Source organism: Quercus suber, unplaced genomic scaffold (assembly GCF_002906115.3).
Source record: "Quercus suber isolate HL8 unplaced genomic scaffold, Cork oak 2.0 scaffold_588, whole genome shotgun sequence".
NCBI classification, from domain to species: domain Eukaryota; kingdom Viridiplantae; phylum Streptophyta; class Magnoliopsida; order Fagales; family Fagaceae; genus Quercus; species Quercus suber.
The window spans coordinates 160,445-181,842 of NW_027070033.1; the positions used below are offsets into that span (position 1 = coordinate 160,445).

The following is a 21,398-nucleotide window of genomic DNA, read 5'->3' on the forward strand; positions in this document are numbered from 1 at the left end:
AATCTTGTCTGTCATCTTGAGTCTAGTGTTCTTATGAACCATTTGCATTTCCAAGTTAGTCAGTTCTGGTTCTTTTATTGGATTGAAGTTTTACAATTTTTTTTCTTCACTAAATTAGTTGGCTGAGACATTGTGTGTTGCAAGAATCTCTGTTTACATGATTGATTCATTTTCCTGAATTCTACTATGGCAATTTCATTCTAGTAAATTGTTCATAGAATTATTTGGGTAATTTTTTTACTTTTATTTGTGGTTTTGTTTACTTCAGGTGCTGTTGTCCAACTTAAAACAATAACCGGTGCGCTTTCTGCTGATGAAAGTTTATCTAATTTTGCTGTAGAGAAGACTGGACTCCTGCAACAAATTCTTGTATATGTGGTGTCAGTTATATATAGTTTCATTGATTTAGATTCAAATGTATATGAGAAGGCTCAGTTGTACAGCAACAGTATAGGTTTTGTTCCAAGTGGTTGCAAATCTCCACTTGACTCCTCTAGTAATCTGAGGGCTCCTTCTTATGAAACAATGCTATCTTGGCATCAGAAGGCAGTTGTATCTGTGATGGAAGCTGGTGGCCTTAATTGGTTAGTAGGTAAGGTAGGCAATTCATAGTCACTTTACATGACATTGTGGCTTGGTAATAGACACAGGAAAACTGTCCTTGAGAAATCTGAACTTTAAAATATATTATATTGATTGCAATAGATTTTTTTTTTTGGATGCGGATTGCAATAGATTTGACTCACTGTTATACTGAAAATAAAAAGTTTGTAAACGTTCACAGTCCTGCTTCCACAAGAATATCATCACCAGTATAGAGAAGATGCACCTTAACTGCCATTCGGTCTTATATCTGCAGGAAATTTTCTTTTGGGTTGACTTTGAAGTTAATATGATGACCTTATCTATCTTCTGCCATATCCTTTGACAGTTTTATATTGTGTCAACTCATTTATCTTGGTTTTGCACATAACCTTTAAATCCCTGCTGTGCTGTTGCTCATAGATGAATAATTAGATCTTTAATACCCTATACATTTTTTTTTTTGGTTGATAATTGGGTGAGGGGGGATTTGAACCCTTAACTTCTCCATTGGAAACACTAGGAGGTGCTAATTGAGCTACAAGGCCCTTGTTAAACCTTCAATACCCTATACCTTCTTAGCCCACGTTGTAAAAAGGTACCTTGAGAATTTATGATTCCAAATACCCTAATATCTGATATTTAATATTGGAAGTGAATGAACAAAATGATATTAAACAGAAGTTCCATTGGGAGGAGGTATGAAATGGACTGAATGGGAGACATTGTATTTCTTTTCATTTCATTTACTAGAATTGATTTTGTTGCAGAGCTGTTACGTGTCATCAGAAGGTTGAGCATGAAAGAACAGTGGACAGATATATCACTTCAGTATTTGACCCTGAGAGTTCTTTGTTCAGCACTATCTGAGAATTCGCGGGGTCAAAATCATTTTAAAAGCATTGGAGGACTTGAAGTTCTATTGGATGGCCTTGGAGTTCCATCAAGTAAAGCTATAACACAGAAGGATTCCCTTTTCGCTAATGAAAAACGGTAATTTTGTTACTGCTGGTGTGAGGCTTCTTTCATCATAAGAATTGCTTCTGTTTGAGAAAATCTGAATCTAATACTAAGCTTGCTGAAACATAATTGAACAAATAAGCACTTTATTTTGATGGGATTGCTATATGAAATATGGTAGTTCTCGGAAGTTGGCATTTAATGGGATTTTAAAACTATTAGAAAATTGATAAAGTTTCCCTCCAAATTCGTTTGGAGAGAAACCTTCAAACTCCACTTATATCTTTTTATTGGATGTCAATTTTGACAAATCTACCTTTAAATTGCATTTTCTTATTATATTCTCCATGCTTGCAAAATTGCAAATATATCAAAGATCAATAGCTATATCATCATTCAAATGTTTAAATTTCAAGTTTTTGTAGTCTTAAATTATGCATAAAAATTTCGTTTATGGATTGAATAGTAATTAACATTCGATTTGAACAAAATTTGATGTGTATGTTAAGAACAAATAGAATATGCAATCCAACGGTTAAATTTTCAAAATATATAACCATTTTAGTTTTAGTGGGAGTTTGAGAGAAACTTTGTCCTCGTGGGTTCAAAATCCACTAGGTGTGTGTAATTCATGAAAAATAAAATGTGTGGAACTCATTTCATGTTACTTATAAAAAAAAGGAAGTTTGGAACTCACGATGCAGCATGAGGTTGAGATGAGTTTTATATGATATTGAATGTCAAGTCATTTGAATTCTTATATCAAGAATTTTTTCTTATTCTTAGTTGCGCTGTTATTGTTTGACAGCCTTGAACAGCAACAAAATCCTCTCTTTTCTTCATTATTTGCAACCTCAAACCATACCCCTTTTATGGGGGTTTTTTTTTTGATAGGTCCCTTTTATGGGGTTTTGTATTAGCAACAATCTAAATACATACATATTTCCTCCTTTCACACTCTGGTTTATATGTGTATTAATTATATAAGTTTCATGTCTCTCTACTTAGCTTGTGTATTTGTGGGAATAATTTCCATTGTGCGCATGTAAGGTCAAGAACTCATCAGTTGAAATGGTTTGGTTTACAATTTGTTTGTTTTTGAAATAGCAAACTGTCTTTTTGCTAAGATATTAATTATTCTTCTTAATTTTGATTTTATGTCAACTTAAATGAATGTGCTAGTGAGTAACTGGATCAATCGTGTCAGATAACTTGTAAAATGTATGTACTTGAAATTGTGCAGAAGTTGATGACGAGATTTGATGCATGGATGAAAATTGAATTTTGAATCTTAAATATCAATTTAGTGTCCCCCAACAAATAGAAGAGATAATTATCTGCAGGTTATATATGTCTTACCAACTGTTCTAAGAAGCAGTTTAGTTAACAGAGAAATTTTTACTTCCTTTTGCAGTTTGAAATTTGCCTTAATTATGTGACTTGAAATAAGAGCGTTATATCAGCCGTTTCAAGTGTATTGACACCATTCACCCTAGAGAATATGATATCAATAATTTCAGAATTCGTGCAGCCATTGATTGTTATTGCAAGTTTGTGTTTGTGTTTGTGTTTGTGTGTTTTTATTTTTTGGATGGGTAATGAAAAATTTTATTTGGAAACAAAATACTAACTTAGTACACCAGCAGTGTACTAAGAGAGAGTTTGTGTTTGTGTTTGTATTTAAAAAAAAAAAAAAATTTAAATAAGTAATATAGCAGGAGTTGTTGATGTCAAGCTATCAGCTATTATTTTTATTTTTTTTCAAATTACTTTTGCATCCTAAGATGTAACGCTAATGGTTTTTGTATGGGATAGTGGATACCAAACATGATTAAAAAAAAAAAAAAAATACATACATGCCTCTGTCTTAGATGGTGACTTTTGCCAATTTTTTGTCGTGGTCTCTTTCTTGCAAGTTTACCAATAAGAAAAACAAGTATTTTTCTTGCAAGTTCTGATATATTGGTTGAAATGGTCATTGCAGTGATGAAAACCCCTTGCTAGAAATGTTCCAGCTCCATGTTCTTTCTCTGGAAGTTCTAAGGGAGGCAGTGTATCCTTCATGTTGTCATATCTTGGTGAAGTTAAAGTTAGCATACATTGCTTTAATTTGGATGCAATAAAGGGTTAATTCTGTGAATGAAACTTGGAAACCCTAGATTTCTATAGTCAAATGAAACTTCAATTCTTTAATTGGATCCAATTAGTGCTTTGCGACGTGCAACTAATCTGAGTGAAGTTCTCCTTTGTTATAAAATAAATTAAAATTAGTGTTCAATTAACTTGTGAATCTCCTTTGCATCAAAGTGTGCGTTCTTTGTGGTTTTAAACTCTAGCCACCGGTTTGGATGTTCATGTGATAAAGTACAGCATTGGCTTTGTTCAGGCCCACAATTCACCCCCCAACCACCAACAACCCCCACCCCACCCCCCCACCCCCCCCCCTGGCTGCGCCTTCTTTGTTTTTTCTTCAGAGGTAGGGTTTTTTCCCTCCTGAATGTATCCAAAACCTTTCATTTGCATATCTCTTTTTGTAATAAACAATAGTGATGCCCTTAACTAGTATCCAGCTTTGGAAATTTGAACAACTTGCAGTTTTTGTGTGAAAATGGAAGAGTTCATAAATTTGCAAATAGCTTCTGTTCACCTGCTTTCATGCTTCAAGAATACAAACAACTGAGCAATAATTCTTCTGGGAAGCATAATATTCAGGGGCCAGATATTGATTTTAACAATGAGAATAATATGAAAGCTTGTACAGCAGAGCATCTTGTTCCCCTTCCCACCAGTGCTTCTTATTCTCAACTTTGGAATGATTATACTGCTAAGTTGGGCAGAGTACTTTGTTCTTTCCTTCTTGCTCCGGAACATACAAGATCTCATAATGTGCAAGTGTCAGCTGGTCGAGTTGCCATGCCAGTTTCTTCAGTATATGGTGAACTTGCAATTAAATGGTTCATGAGGGTTCTTCTTACTGTGTTCCCTTGCATTAAGGCTTGTTCAAATCAGAATGAGTTGCCAAACCATTTAAGGTGAAGCTTACAAATTTTGTGCAGTAATTCACCTCATATTTTTGTTGAAAAATCTATGTTGATATTGATAATAATTCTGCAAGCTATATGTGTTGATCTAATACTCCCTCCGTCCTAAATTGTTGGTCCTGTATTCCATTTTTGGAATGTCCCAAAATTTTGTTTTGTTGCTAAAATTAAAAGCCATTAATTTATTGAGTTTCCTATTATGCCCTTACCAAATATAAGCACTTTAAATGATAATTTTTTTTGAGAACTTTGTTTAAGGGTAATTTTGGAACCTTCTATATTTTAATTAAGAGACAAGACAATAAATGATGTCTCCTTAAAAAGTTGAGTTTTCTAAATTGGACTAACAATTTGGGACGGAGGCAGTATTTACTTCATTTTCTATCATATTGAACTCTTTTGTTAAGCCTGTTTTTTGTTTGTATCATCTACTGCAGGATGTTTGTCAATACTTTACAGTGCTATGTTCTACAAACGTTTAGGAAGGTTCTTGTTTCATCAACCGTGTTGCTGGAAATATTTCGGGAAGAAGGGATTTGGGACCTTATCTTTTCTGAGAACTTTTTCTATTTTGTGCCAGCTTCAGAGGAGTTTTCTGGAGAGTATTACACATACAATGAGGGGTCCCCAAGGAAGCCTGAAATATATGCTACTTCCAGTAGTGTTGACAGTCAAGTGAAATCTAGTGGGGTTGAAGTTCTGCAAATGGAAATAATCTCATTAGTGGAATTTGCCGCAACTTCTAGTGGTAGTGCACATAACTTGGTAGGTGCTTCTTTTATCCTGACCCTTTGTATGACTTACCTCTCTTCAATAAGCTTAAACGTTTTGTCTTATGCAATTATTCAAGTGTTCGTCACAATACATGGTGTATTAATTGTTCAAGACCTTTATGACACTAAAATGTGATTTATGGATAGAAAAATAGATTATAGGCATATTAGTTCAGGTGTACATGAAGGCAGAGAGAGGTAGTCAGAAATTTCTTCTGACAACTTTGTCAAAAGCATAGCTAGAGGATCACAACTAGCTCAATGTCATTGTTGAATCAAGTTTTTTTTTTTGTAAGTTGACTTGGTCGTTGCTTAGCATCAAGCATTATTCTTGGACAAAATGTCTCTTGCTACCTAGCTCCTACATGTATATTGCCAGGTTCAAATATGGTCTACATAATTTCAATTTGTATCTTATGTTAGATTCACTATTAAAGAACTGTCTTGTGTCTTTTGAATTGGTAACTCCCAAGTTTGATCTTCTGTGCTTCAGAAAACCGCTTGAATTTTCTGCATAATTATAACAGACAATGTGATGGGGAATTTTCATGATCGGTAAAATGGACCATTTTGAGTTGTTTTTAACTTTTAAACAATCTGTGTATTCAGGCAGAAGTTCCGATTGACGGTAGTTTGTGTAATGCACTTCAAGTATTCATTGAGTTGAACACATTTTACAGTTGTGTTCATATACATGTGTCATGTGTGTGCACTATTGTCTCTGTATATGCTAGGAGCATGAAACAGTTGGTCAAAGTTTTGTCCCTGTGTTTTGTGTAGCAATTTCAAGGAGTTTATCTCTTTATTTGATTGCAATATGGTGCTCTTGTAGCGCTTCAGACTTATCTTGCATCAGAGCATTAGGAATTTTACTTACATTTTAATTTTTTTCTTCTGTCCTTCTCCTTCATGCAATGGCAGCCTGAATCATCTGCTTTGTTAGATGCACTTGAACAATGTGCTTGTAATCCTGAGATTGCTGGTGTTCTTGCCAAGAGTCTTCTACACATAATACAGCTTGCAGCTGAGAAAACTGTTGCTTCTTTTAAGACACTTAATGCAATTCCCCGGGTGCTTAAAGTTGTTTGCATTCAAGCCCAAGAATCTAGAAGGTCAGGAAATATGGGCTCTTCTATTGAGGTTAATTATGCAGAAGAAACTCAAACTCAAAGTCATCAGAAATCTGATTCACATGAGATTGCACAAAGTTGGATTAAATGCATGGAAACATCCATGGAGCTCTTGACGGAATTTCTCTTAGTAGCAGATGATGCAAGAAGTTTAGTTTTGCATAGTTCCACATGTATTGATTGTTTGTTTGATCTATTCTGGGAAGAAGGTTTAAGAAGCCGTGTACTTAAGCATATACTTGAGCTCATGAAGGTATTACTCTATAATTTTATTCTTCTGATTTCCTTATTGCTAGTGTTAAAGAAATTGAACTGATGTTTCTTTTCCTTTCATATTTTTTGTTACCTTCTCAGATAGTACCATTCAGTGAGGAAAATCAAAAAGCAAAGTTGCAGTTATGCTCCAAATTTCTAGAAACTTTTACTGAAATAAAGGAACGAGGAAAAAATTTTGCAAATCTTTCCATTGATCTATTAATTGGAATGAGAGAGATGCTTCGGACTGATCCAGTGGTATATCATCCTGTGTGACAATTTTCTTACTTTTAATAAAGCAATATTTTAATATGTATTTGTGTGTGGGTGTATATGAAAGTTAGCTCAATATTGTTTTCACATTCTGATGTCCTATGGATTTGTGTTACTTCAGTACTATCAGGCTTTGTTCCGTGATGGAGAGTGCTTTTTGCATATTGTGTCTTTATTGAATGGTAACCTCGACGAAGCGAATAGTGAAAAGTTGGTTTTGAATGTCCTCCAAACTCTGACCTGTCTGCTTGCGGGTAATGATGCCTCAAAGGTAACCTATGCAATGTGGTCAAATGCTTCTTTGTTATATGTATCCTATACAATAGGTTGTTGAAATTGATTTCTGCCACATGATTTATAATTTTAATTGCTTGCTTTAATGTTGTTTGGAAACATTGGAAACTATTTCATGAATTGATTGTCTGCCTAATATATGCACTGAGGTTTTTTAATTAGTTATGAATTTGCACATAGAGGCCAATTATTTTGGTTTCTGAGTGACATTTAGAAAAACTAACCTGTAGGAATTGAAGTTATATTTGTAGTTACTTTGATATCAGAGGGTTGTTTGGAATCAGATGGATTTCATTTTGAAAAATAGTTTGGTATTTTTATAAGTCTTTAATTATTGGGGTGGCTGACATATGGCATGGCCAGAAAATGAACATAGTGGAATGAAAAATTTTAAGCAGATAGCAGACTAGAACAAAGATTATTGGATTAGAAGGACTAAGTTGAACCTGGGTGTGTTGAGTTATTTGACTGAATCTCAATCTGGGAACCTGTTTCTAAACAGTTTTCAAGACAGAGTATTACAATACTGCTATTAAGGTAATTAAGATTGTTTATGTAATTATATTGTGAAGAGAAATATTCAACACGATCTAAATGTACTGTACAAAATTTGAGGATGCACAGGCTTTGAGGCCAAAATTGATATTGTAGTCAGCGTGCTAGCAAGTTTGGCTAAGATGTACTGTTACTAAAAACATGTGACAGATTGGGTTGCGGTGTTAGGATATTGTTCTTTTTTTGAAGTTCATGCTTTAATGGACTCCTGTAATTTTTGCGCTTGATTGTACTTTTCCCTGATGTATCTTCCTGTATACTTAGGTGAAACTCTCTTTGCATATTTAATATATTTTTCATTACTTATATATAAAAAAAACATTCGTGACAGAGTTAAATATGTCAACATGATCTAAATGTAGTTGTTGCTCTCAACAACTACATTATTAGGAATTGAGTTGATTGAATTAAATAGATGATTTGGCCCTTTGCTTCTCATGCTAAGGAATGTCTTACTAGATAATTTCTAGTTGTTTTATTTAGCCGGATTATTTTATAGTTTGTTTTGCTATTGCAAATGTTATGGGAAATTTCTTTCTTGATTATTAAAAATGTCTAGGTGCTTGATTATACAGTGTTCTCAATATGAAGCATTGCATATCATTTGTGTCTCCACATTTTGGTTTTCCATTTTGGTTAATGGTTACCCTAGCAGTTTTTAAATAATTCATGAGGGTTGCGACAAGGAGATCTTTTATCTCCACTTTTATTTATTATAGTGATGGAGGCATTAAGTAGAATGATTGGTAAGAAAGTTGAAGGGGGTTATTTACTTTGTTTTATTGTTGGTGCTTCAAATGATAACTCTTGTTAATAATTTCACATATTTTTGCTGATGAAACCTTAGGCTGTTGGCATTTGAAATGTGTATTTATTTGGTTTCAAGCAATGCCAGGTTGAAGATTAATTTGAGAAAGTAGGAACCAGTTGGTAATATACAGACTGTGGAGGATATGATAAATATTTTGCTACTTAAGGTGTCAAATGTCCACTTGAAGTATTTGAATCTTCCTTTGGGTTTTACTTTCAATGAAAAAGCAATCTGGAATTTTATTTTGAAAAAAAAAAATGGAGAGGTGTCTGGCCAGTTGGAAGAAATATTATTTATCCCAGGGAGGTAGAATCACTTTATCAAAAGTACTTTATCTAATCTACCTACTTTCTTCTTCTCAAAAAAATAAAAGAAAATCTATCTACCTTCTTGTTCTTATTTTCTAATCTAGTGAGTGTAGTTTGTCATATTGAGAAGTTGCAACATAATTTATTATGGGGTGGTATAGGTGAAGAGTTTAAGTTTCACATAGTCGAATGAAATAAACTCAGTTAACCTTTGCAATATTGAGCACGGTCATTAAAAATCTGATTACTTTTATCAAGCAATTATATATATATTTTCTCATAAGCAATTATACTTTTATCAAGAAATGATAGAAAAATGGCTTTGGCTATTTGCTAAGAGAGAGAGATCTTCTCTAGAGAAGGGTGGTGAATAAGAAGTTAGGTAGCATGTGGGGAGGATGGGGTTCTAATCCTATTATCGAGCTTCATGGTGTTTGCTGATGGAAATACATAGGGAGAGGATGGGGTACTTTCTCTTGGTTTAGTAGCTTTAATGCGGGAGCACTAGAGTATAGTTTTGGCATGATTATGGTGTGGAGATCAAGTCTTAAGGAGGCTCCCCACCCTCCCCCCTGAATTGAATTGTTTAGCACACAAAAGAGGCTTCTGTGGTTGGTAACATAGAACACATTAATGGTATCATTCATTGGGATGCAGTTCTGTGGGAGTCACACAAGATTGGGAATTGGAATCTATAGCTGCCTCTATGGACTTACTATAATACTCCTAAGTGTGGAAAGGTGAAGTGGATGAATTGTGTTGGAATCCATCTAAATGTAGTGTTTGAATTTAATATTTTTACACAGTTCTAAATTTCAGGGGGAGGGGGTGGGGGGCGCTGGTCTTTCCCTCGGGAGGGCATTTAGAAGCCCAAGGTTCAATCTAGAGTGGCACTTTTCTTTGGACAGTAGCTTTGGATGAATTCTCACCATGGATAATCTCATGAAGTGACATGTTATTGTGATAGATTGGTGTTGTTTGCGTAAGAAGAGCAAGAAGACTGACGACCATTTGCTTATTCATTGTTCGTTGGTTTTTGGCCTTTTTAGTGTCCAATGGATAATGCCATGTGGTGTGGTTGACTTGCTAGCTTGCTGGCAAGGTTGGTATGGTTGACATTGTAGTATAAGCATTTGAAATGCGATACCTAATTGCCTTATGGAAAGTATTTTAGAAGAAAGAAATGCTTGGAGTTTTGAAGGGCATGAAAGATTGGCTTTAGAACTGAAGTCCACCTTCCTTTGATCCTTATACAAGGGGATATCTGCTTCAGGATAGTTTTCCATTTCTAATCTAATTAAGACAATTTATCGTTGTAATTGTTGATGAATCTCTTTATACTTCCTGTATACATGGTTTGTGCCCCTCTGCTCCTTTTTAATGAAATTTTTACATATCAAAAAAGAAAAAGCATTGAATATTAGGTGCATAGGGTTCGGTTATAGTTTCAAAGGCAAGCAAGTTTGTCTTAATCTCTGATAATATTACTCCAACACAATTTTTGAAATTCCTGTGGAAATGTCTTATGCTCTAAGAAGTTGTAATTATAATCATTATCAGCATTTGCAGTGTGTTTTTAAATCTTGCCATGTCTGTAATTGGATAAGAATCTTACGAGGCATTAAAGGTGTGAATTGAGCCTAAAGTCTTATCAATAATTATGTAGTGGTTTGCCTATTACCATTACTTATCCCCCCCAAAAAAATGCTTATTTTTACTTATAATTAAAAAAAAATTCATTAAATGAAAAAAAAAAAATGCAGTATACAGGAAGTATACTATAGAAAAGTACAATCACAAAAGGACAATAAAAATCACCTTAAAGTGAAGCTATCCATCATCAACAATAAGTCTGAGAAAAGCTTGGGAAGAAGAGTGAGCTCTATGCCAGGAGAGGATTGTGCTCAGCAGCTATGACTTAAGGAGAACCAAAGACTCTTTATCTTCAAACACCCACAAATTCCTTTCCCTCAAAATAAGAAATGAGCCACATAAGACTTGAAGGAACTACATTCCACACAGGCAGCATGTCCTTTTTAACTGTAATACCCAGCCCAACAACGTAGCAGGACCCCCCAAAAAATTGTAGAGGTTTGCTTTTGTTGGTGGTAACCTTTGAGGTAGTTTAGATAACTTCTCTCTCCTTTCACATTTGGGACTTGGAGTTATCTTACTAAGGACTCCTTTGTTTCTTGGTTGGTAAATTTACACACGCACCTAGTGGGTTTTGAACCCATAACCTTACCTTCCACTCTTTCTTATGGGAGGAGGAGGTGGCTGTTTGATCTAGAACTCAGTAGCTTCCCCCTGCCCATAATGTATTCTCTTCCTTTTGCATTCTTTTTCTCGTGGTATTCTTCTACTTTATTTGTTCTTTTGCTGTTTCTCCTCTTAAAGCTTGATTGATTGCAACCCAAGGTGGCTTTCTTTCGTAGTTGTTACAATGCTCAAGTCATTGCCATAAAATTAGTAAATTGCCAATTTTAGGGCAATGACTTGAGCAATTGTAACAAATAGCATAGATGGTTGTGAGGATGATGGTGTGTAGCAGTAATGAACATGGTGGCGGTAGTATTTGTGTTGATAGGGTAGGTTGTTTTCAATGTGAGCTGTTGATCGACCGCTTTTAAAAGTGTTTTCACCATATTATGTTTGTTTTTTACCTTGTACTAGGTTTGCGTTATTGTGTCGAGATGAATTTATAGTAGTATTCTCCTTTTATTTTTCTGAATGAATGGTCCCAATACCTTTCTAATTCTACATTACTTTATGTTTTGTAGGCTGCATTTAGAGCTCTTGCTGGCAAGGGTTACCAGACATTGCAAAGTCTGCTGTTGGACTTTAGCCAATGGCATCCAGGAGAAGGGCTAATGAATACACTGCTTGATATGCTTGTAGATGGAAAGTTTGATGTAAAATCAAGCCCCATAATAAAGGTGATTCTTAGCCAAAACTTTTTTAGGTTCTTGATATTTGGTTATGCTTTTGGATTACTCAAGTTTCTATTGATGATTTTTACATTTATGCTGAGTTTGGGCCATTTAATTTATTTATGAGTCATGCATCTCATATATAACTTTTTTTCTTTGACTCAGAATGAAGACGTCATCATACTTTATCTTTGTGTTCTACGGAAGGTTGGTGATTTGTTTCCCTTCTATTTTCTCTTTTTGTTTATCCCCATTTGCATGATTTTATATTACTAATATGTGAAATTGCGATTTTATAACATAATTTTGTCTCATGCTTGCCATTTTCTGATTGGGCAGAGCAGTGAGTCGTTGCGGCATCATGGGCTCAATGTGTTTCAACAGCTGCTTAGGGATTCCATTTCTAATCGAGCGTCTTGTGTCAGAGCAGGAATGCTAAACTTTCTTCTTGAATGGTTTTCTCTAGAAGATACTGATAATGTCATCTTGAAAATTGCCCAGTTAATTCAGGTCATTGGTGGACATAGCATATCTGGGAAGGATATCCGCAAAATCTTTGCCCTCCTCCGAAGTGAGAAAGTTGGGAGTAGGCAACAGTACAGCTCACTACTGTTGACCACTGTTTCGTCAATGCTAAATGAGAAGGGACCAACTTCCTTTTTTGATCTCAATGGGAATAACTCTGTAAGTGCTTTTTCCAGCTTAAGTAATCCCAAAGAACAATCACATGTAGATTAAACTCTTGTGAAGTTTATGTTTATTATACCAAAAATTTGCAAAAGTTTGTGGACTGTTAAATCTGGGTTGTTTTCCGATATCAGAAAAACCTGCTACATTTAGGGATTGTATTTGCATTTGGATACCACTCTGTTTGACCCTGTTTGGGTCAGATTTTATCATCCTTAACGGGAATATACAACTTTTTGATGTGTTACCCTTTTCAAGTTACATTTGTACTTTTATGTAATAAACAAAATAAGCTGAAGAAATTGATGAAAATAAACTGGTGTTATTTCTATTATTAAGTTTAAATTATTGTCTTTAAAGCAATTTTGGGTGCAAAGCGGGAACATTTATGAAATGAATCTGCTGGAAATCCTTTAGAAATGTTTGTTTGGATTGGCATAATATATTTGATCTTGGAATTGGAGGTTATACCTGATTTTTCTCTTTTATATCTTGTAGGGGATCGTAATTAGAACACCTCTCCAGTGGCCTCTCAATAAGGGTTTTTCTTTTTCCTGTTGGCTTAGGGTAGAGAACTTCCCAAGGAGTGGAGCAATGGGTCTTTTCAGTTTTCTTACAGAAAATGGTCGGGGGTGTGTGGCTTTGGTTACAAGGGACAAGCTTATTTATGAGGTAAAATATACGTTTTCAGTTAGGAAATTCTCGGTGTTTCATTTCTATTCGATCTGAAATTGTGTTTTTGTTAATACAATCTGATTGCACATGTTCAAATTTTGATTTGTTGCATTCTGAATTGTCTTGGCCTTTATGTACTTTTAACGATGTTAAATTTACTGCCAAAGCATGCAATTGGTGATGACTTTTTCTTGCCTTATGCAGACATTAAACCTGAAGCGACAATGTGTCCCACTGCACGTTAATCTAGTTAGAAAAAAATGGTATTTTCTTTGTATAACTCATAGCATTGGAAGAGCTTTTTCTGGGGGTAGCTTATTGAGGTGTTATGTGGATGGTGATCTAGTTTCATCTGAAAGATGCAGGTTCTAGGCCATCTCTATTCTTTTTTATTCATCTTTTGAAAAAGGTTGTAAGATTTATTTTTCTCAAAACAGATAGATGTCCCTAACACTAATACTTTTTTGTGTCAGATATGCAAAAGTTAATGAATCATTAACAAGTTGCACAATTGGTGCAAAACTTAATGTGCCTATATTTGAAGAAGAAAACACTTTGGAGTCGATCAAAGATTCAGTTCCTTTTCTTGGTCAGATTGGTCCTACTTATTTGTTTAGTGATGCCATTTCTTCTGAGCAAGTCCAGGGTATCTATTCCCTTGGACCAAGCTATATGTATTCCTTCCTTGAGAATGAAGCGGCACCTTTTTATGATCACCCGTTGCCTAGTGGAATTCTTGATGCTAAAGATGGTCTTGCATCCAAAATTATCTTTGGACTCAATGCGCAGGTTTGCTCTCTTACATGAACGAATAATTATCTCTAAGTTTACTGTTTTGTCTGGCTATGAACTCTAAGAAGTTAATTTCTCCTTAGGGACTCACCTCTAGTGATTCTCTCCCTATGTTCCTAAATTCCCTTCTTTGTACTTAGTTTTCTGTTGACTGTTGTTTGTTTTGTTGTTTTTTCTTGTTTGTTTCCCTCTCTGTACTCTCTGTTCTGCCTTATGTTGTTTGCATGAGGTAGCCTCTTGAATATAATTCTCTCTTACTTATCAAAAAAAAATTTGTATCTTATGTTAGATTCACTATTAAAGAACTGTCTTGTGTCTTTTGAATTGGTAACTCCCAAGTTTGATCTTCTGTGCTTCAGAAAACCGCTTGAATTTTCTGCATAATTATAACAGACAATGTGATGGGGAATTTTCATGATCGGTAAAATGGACCATTTTGAGTTGTTTTTAACTTTTAAACAATCTGTGTATTCAGGCAGAAGTTCCGATTGACGGTAGTTTGTGTAATGCACTTCAAGTATTCATTGAGTTGAACACATTTTACAGTTGTGTTCATATACATGTGTCATGTGTGTGCACTATTGTCTCTGTATATGCTAGGAGCATGAAACAGTTGGTCAAAGTTTTGTCCCTGTGTTTTGTGTAGCAATTTCAAGGAGTTTATCTCTTTATTTGATTGCAATATGGTGCTCTTGTAGCGCTTCAGACTTATCTTGCATCAGAGCATTAGGAATTTTACTTACATTTTAATTTTTTTCTTCTGTCCTTCTCCTTCATGCAATGGCAGCCTGAATCATCTGCTTTGTTAGATGCACTTGAACAATGTGCTTGTAATCCTGAGATTGCTGGTGTTCTTGCCAAGAGTCTTCTACACATAATACAGCTTGCAGCTGAGAAAACTGTTGCTTCTTTTAAGACACTTAATGCAATTCCCCGGGTGCTTAAAGTTGTTTGCATTCAAGCCCAAGAATCTAGAAGGTCAGGAAATATGGGCTCTTCTATTGAGGTTAATTATGCAGAAGAAACTCAAACTCAAAGTCATCAGAAATCTGATTCACATGAGATTGCACAAAGTTGGATTAAATGCATGGAAACATCCATGGAGCTCTTGACAGAATTTCTCTTAGTAGCAGATGATGCAAGAAGTTTAGTTTTGCATAGTTCCACATGTATTGATTGTTTGTTTGATCTATTCTGGGAAGAAGGTTTAAGAAGCCGTGTACTTAAGCATATACTTGAGCTCATGAAGGTATTACTCTATAATTTTATTCTTCTGATTTCCTTATTGCTAGTGTTAAAGAAATTGAACTGATGTTTCTTTTCCTTTCATATTTTTTGTTACCTTCTCAGATAGTACCATTCAGTGAGGAAAATCAAAAAGCAAAGTTGCAGTTATGCTCCAAATTTCTAGAAACTTTTACTGAAATAAAGGAACGAGGAAAAAATTTTGCAAATCTTTCCATTGATCTATTAATTGGAATGAGAGAGATGCTTCGGACTGATCCAGTGGTATATCATCCTGTGTGACAATTTTCTTACTTTTAATAAAGCAATATTTTAATATGTATTTGTGTGTGGGTGTATATGAAAGTTAGCTCAATATTGTTTTCACATTCTGATGTCCTATGGATTTGTGTTACTTCAGTACTATCAGGCTTTGTTCCGTGATGGAGAGTGCTTTTTGCATATTGTGTCTTTATTGAATGGTAACCTCGACGAAGCGAATAGTGAAAAGTTGGTTTTGAATGTCCTCCAAACTCTGACCTGTCTGCTTGCGGGTAATGATGCCTCAAAGGTAACCTATGCAATGTGGTCAAATGCTTCTTTGTTATATGTATCCTATACAATAGGTTGTTGAAATTGATTTCTGCCACATGATTTATAATTTTAATTGCTTGCTTTAATGTTGTTTGGAAACATTGGAAACTATTTCATGAATTGATTGTCTGCCTAATATATGCACTGAGGTTTTTTAATTAGTTATGAATTTGCACATAGAGGCCAATTATTTTGGTTTCTGAGTGACATTTAGAAAAACTAACCTGTAGGAATTGAAGTTATATTTGTAGTTACTTTGATATCAGAGGGTTGTTTGGAATCAGATGGATTTCATTTTGAAAAATAGTTTGGTATTTTTATAAGTCTTTAATTATTGGGGTGGCTGACATATGGCATGGCCAGAAAATGAACATAGTGGAATGAAAAATTTTAAGCAGATAGCAGACTAGAACAAAGATTATTGGATTAGAAGGACTAAGTTGAACCTGGGTGTGTTGAGTTATTTGACTGAATCTCAATCTGGGAACCTGTTTCTAAACAGTTTTCAAGACAGAGTATTACAATACTGCTATTAAGGTAATTAAGATTTTTTATGTAATTATATTGTGAAGAGAAATATTCAACACGATCTAAATGTACTGTACAAAATTTGAGGATGCACAGGCTTTGAGGCCAAAATTGATATTGTAGTCAGCGTGCTAGCAAGTTTGGCTAAGATGTACTGTTACTAAAAACATATGTGACAGATTGGGTTGCGGTGTTAGGATATTGTTCTTTTTTTGAAGTTCATGCTTTAATGGACTCCTGTAATTTTTGCGCTTGATTGTACTTTTTCCTGATGTATCTTCCTGTATACTTAGGTGAAACTCTCTTTGCATATTTAATATATTTTTCATTACTTATATATAAAAAAAACATTCGTGACAGAGTTAAATATGTCAACATGATCTAAATGTAGTTGTTGCTCTCAACAACTACATTATTAGGAATTGAGTTGATTGAATTAAATAGATGATTTGGCCCTTTGCTTCTCATGCTAAGGAATGTCTTACTAGATAATTTCTAGTTGTTTTATTTAGCCGGATTATTTTATAGTTTGTTTTGCTATTGCAAATGTTATGGGAAATTTCTTTCTTGATTATTAAAAATGTCTAGGTGCTTGATTATACAGTGTTCTCAATATGAAGCATTGCATATCATTTGTGTCTCCACATTTTGGTTTTCCATTTTGGTTAATGGTTACCCTAGCAGTTTTTAAATAATTCATGAGGGTTGCGACAAGGAGATCTTTTATCTCCACTTTTATTTATTATAGTGATGGAGGCATTAAGTAGAATGATTGGTAAGAAAGTTGAAGGGGGTTATTTACCTTGTTTTATTGTTGGTGCTTCAAATGATAACTCTTGTTAATAATTTCACATATTTTTGCTGATGAAACCTTAGGCTGTTGGCATTTGAAATGTGTATTTATTTGGTTTCAAGCAATGCCAGGTTGAAGATTAATTTGAGAAAGTAGGAACCAGTTGGTAATATACAGACTGTGGAGGATATGATAAATATTTTGCTACTTAAGGTGTCAAATGTCCACTTGAAGTATTTGAATCTTCCTTTGGGTTTTACTTTCAATGAAAAAGCAATCTGGAATTTTATTTTGAAAAAAAAAATGGAGAGGTGTCTGGCCAGTTGGAAGAAATATTATTTATCCCAGGGAGGTAGAATCACTTTATCAAAAGTACTTTATCTAATCTACCTACTTTCTTCTTCTCAAAAAAATAAAAGAAAATCTATCTACCTTCTTGTTCTTATTTTCTAATCTAGTGAGTGTAGTTTGTCATATTGAGAAGTTGCAACATAATTTATTATGGGGTGGTATAGGTGAAGAGTTTAAGTTTCACATAGTCGAATGAAATAAACTCAGTTAACCTTTGCAATATTGAGCACGGTCATTAAAAATATGATTACTTTTATCAAGCAATTATATATATATTTTCTCATAAGCAATTATACTTTTATCAAGAAATGATAGAAAAATGGCTTTGCCTATTTGCTAAGAGAGAGAGATCTTCTCTAGAGAAGGGTGGTGAATAAGAAGTTAGGTAGCATGTGGGGAGGATGGGGTTCTAATCCTATTATCGAGCTTCATGGTGTTTGCTGATGGAAATACATAGGGAGAGGATGGGGTACTTTCTCTTGGTTTAGTAGCTTTAATGCGGGAGCACTAGAGTATAGTTTTGGCATGATTATGGTGTGGAGATCAAGTCTTAAGGAGGCTCCCCACCCTCCCCCCTGAATTGAATTGTTTAGCACACAAAAGAGGCTTCTGTGGTTGGTAACATAGAACACATTAATGGTATCATTCATTGGGATGCAGTTCTGTGGGAGTCACACAAGATTGGGAATTGGAATCTATAGCTGCCTCTATGGACTTACTATAATACTCCTAAGTGTGGAAAGGTGAAGTGGATGAATTGTGTTGGAATCCATCTAAATGTAGTGTTTGAATTTAATATTTTTACACAGTTCTAAATTTCAGGGGGAGGGGGTGGGGGGCGCTGGTCTTTCCCTCGGGAGGGCATTTAGAAGCCCAAGGTTCAATCTAGAGTGGCACTTTTCTTTGGACAGTAGCTTTGGATGAATTCTCACCATGGATAATCTCATGAAGTGACATGTTATTGTGATAGATTGGTGTTGTTTGCGTAAGAAGAGCAAGAAGACTGACGACCATTTGCTTATTCATTGTTCGTTGGTTTTTGGCCTTTTTAGTGTCCAATGGATAATGCCATGTGGTGTGGTTGACTTGCTAGCTTGCTGGCAAGGTTGGTATGGTTGACATTGTAGTATAAGCATTTGAAATGCGATACCTAATTGCCTTATGGAAAGTATTTTAGAAGAAAGAAATGCTTGGAGTTTTGAAGGGCATGAAAGATTGGCTTTAGAACTGAAGTCCACCTTCCTTTGATCCTTATACAAGGGGATATCTGCTTCAGGATAGTTTTCCATTTCTAATCTAATTAAGACAATTTATCGTTGTAATTGTTGATGAATCTCTTTATACTTCCTGTATACATGGTTTGTGCCCCTCTGCTCCTTTTTAATGAAATTTTTACATATCAAAAAAGAAAAAGCATTGAATATTAGGTGCATAGGGTTCGGTTATAGTTTCAAAGGCAAGCAAGTTTGTCTTAATCTCTGATAATATTACTCCAACACAATTTTTGAAATTCCTGTGGAAATGTCTTATGCTCTAAGAAGTTGTAATTATAATCATTATCAGCATTTGCAGTGTGTTTTTAAATCTTGCCATGTCTGTAATTGGATAAGAATCTTACGAGGCATTAAAGGTGTGAATTGAGCCTAAAGTCTTATCAATAATTATGTAGTGGTTTGCCTATTACCATTACTTATCCCCCCCAAAAAAATGCTTATTTTTACTTATAATTAAAAAAAAATTCATTAAATGAAAAAAAAAAAATGCAGTATACAGGAAGTATACTATAGAAAAGTACAATCACAAAAGGACAATAAAAATCACCTTAAAGTGAAGCTATCCATCATCAACAATAAGTCTGAGAAAAGCTTGGGAAGAAGAGTGAGCTCTATGCCAGGAGAGGATTGTGCTCAGCAGCTATGACTTAAGGAGAACCAAAGACTCTTTATCTTCAAACACCCACAAATTCCTTTCCCTCAAAATAAGAAATGAGCCACATAAGACTTGAAGGAACTACATTCCACACAGGCAGCATGTCCTTTTTAACCGTAATACCCAGCCCAACAACGTAGCAGGACCCCCCAAAAAATTGTAGAGGTTTGCTTTTGTTGGTGGTAACCTTTGAGGTAGTTTAGATAACTTCTCTCTCCTTTCACATTTGGGACTTGGAGTTATCTTACTAAGGACTCCTTTGTTTCTTGGTTGGTAAGTTTACACACGCACCTAGTGGGTTTTGAACCCATAACCTTACCTTCCACTCTTTCTTATGGGAGGAGGAGGTGGCTGTTTGATCTAGAACTCAGTAGCTTCCCCCTGCCCATAATGTATTCTTTTCCTTTTGCATTCTTTTTCTCGTGGTATTCTTCTACTTTATTTGTTCTTTTGCTGTTTCTCCTCTTAAAGCTTGATTGATTGCAACCCAAGGTGGCTTTCTTTCGTAGTTGTTACAATGCTCAAGTCATTGCCATAAAATTAGTAAATTGCCAATTTTAGGGCAATGACTTGAGCAATTGTAACAAATAGCATAGATGGTTGTGAGGATGATGGTGTGTAGCAGTAATGAACATGGTGGCGGTAGTATTTGTGTTGATAGGGTAGGTTGTTTTCAATGTGAGCTGTTGATCGACCGCTTTTAAAAGTGTTTTCACCATATTATGTTTGTTTTTTACCTTGTACTAGGTTTGCGTTATTGTGTCGAGATGAATTTATAGTAGTATTCTCCTTTTATTTTTCTGAATGAATGGTCCCAATACCTTTCTAATTCTACATTACTTTATGTTTTGTAGGCTGCATTTAGAGCTCTTGCTGGCAAGGGTTACCAGACATTGCAAAGTCTGCTGTTGGACTTTAGCCAATGGCATCCAGGAGAAGGGCTAATGAATACACTGCTTGATATGCTTGTAGATGGAAAGTTTGATGTAAAATCAAGCCCCATAATAAAGGTGATTCTTAGCCAAAACTTTTTTAGGTTCTTGATATTTGGTTATGCTTTTGGATTACTCAAGTTTCTATTGATGATTTTTACATTTATGCTGAGTTTGGGCCATTTAATTTATTTATGAGTCATGCATCTCATATATAACTTTTTTTCTTTGACTCAGAATGAAGACGTCATCATACTTTATCTTTGTGTTCTACGGAAGGTTGGTGATTTGTTTCCCTTCTATTTTCTCTTTTTGTTTATCCCCATTTGCATGATTTTATATTACTAATATGTGAAATTGCGATTTTATAACATAATTTTGTCTCATGCTTGCCATTTTCTGATTGGGCAGAGCAGTGAGTCGTTGCAGCATCATGGGCTCAATGTGTTTCAACAGCTGCTTAGGGATTCCATTTCTAATCGAGCGTCTTGTGTCAGAGCAGGAATGCTAAACTTTCTTCTTGAATGGTTTTCTCTAGAAGATACTGATAATGTCATCTTGAAAATTGCCCAGTTAATTCAGGTCATTGGTGGACATAGCATATCTGGGAAGGATATCCGCAAAATCTTTGCCCTCCTCCGAAGTGAGAAAGTTGGGAGTAGGCAACAGTACAGCTCACTACTGTTGACCACTGTTTCGTCAATGCTAAATGAGAAGGGACCAACTTCCTTTTTTGATCTCAATGGGAATAACTCTGTAAGTGCTTTTTCCAGCTTAAGTAATCCCAAAGAACAATCACATGTAGATTAAACTCTTGTGAAGTTTATGTTTATTATACCAAAAATTTGCAAAAGTTTGTGGACTGTTAAATCTGGGTTGTTTTCCGATATCAGAAAAACCTGCTACATTTAGGGATTGTATTTGCATTTGGATACCACTCTGTTTGACCCTGTTTGGGTCAGATTTTATCATCCTTAACGG

The 21,398-nt window shown here is 35.0% G+C and overlaps 1 protein-coding gene across 2 annotated transcripts in view; it reads left to right on the top strand.

The window, feature by feature from the left end:
• Positions 1 to 21,398, top strand: part of LOC112022100 (BEACH domain-containing protein B) — a 66,735-nt gene that overhangs the window by 6,432 nt on the left and 38,905 nt on the right. The window contains exons 6-16 of one of the 2 annotated variants that reach the window (XM_024054673.2): positions 269 to 592; positions 1,353 to 1,575; positions 3,527 to 3,595; positions 4,113 to 4,574; positions 5,021 to 5,348; positions 6,278 to 6,739; positions 6,841 to 6,999; positions 7,136 to 7,285; positions 11,763 to 11,918; positions 12,078 to 12,119; positions 20,829 to 21,173. In XM_024054673.2, coding sequence (XP_023910441.2) covers positions 269 to 592; positions 1,353 to 1,575; positions 3,527 to 3,595; positions 4,113 to 4,574; positions 5,021 to 5,348; positions 6,278 to 6,739; positions 6,841 to 6,999; positions 7,136 to 7,285; positions 11,763 to 11,918; positions 12,078 to 12,119; positions 20,829 to 21,173 — 2,720 coding nt within the window. Of the gene's footprint in view, positions 1 to 268; positions 593 to 1,352; positions 1,576 to 3,526; positions 3,596 to 4,112; positions 4,575 to 5,020; positions 5,349 to 6,277; positions 6,740 to 6,840; positions 7,000 to 7,135; positions 7,286 to 11,762; positions 11,919 to 12,077; positions 12,120 to 14,826; positions 15,316 to 15,416; positions 15,576 to 15,711; positions 15,862 to 20,339; positions 20,496 to 20,654; positions 20,697 to 20,828; positions 21,174 to 21,398 lie in introns of those variants that run through there. The other variant, XM_024054688.2, reaches the window with a different exon arrangement.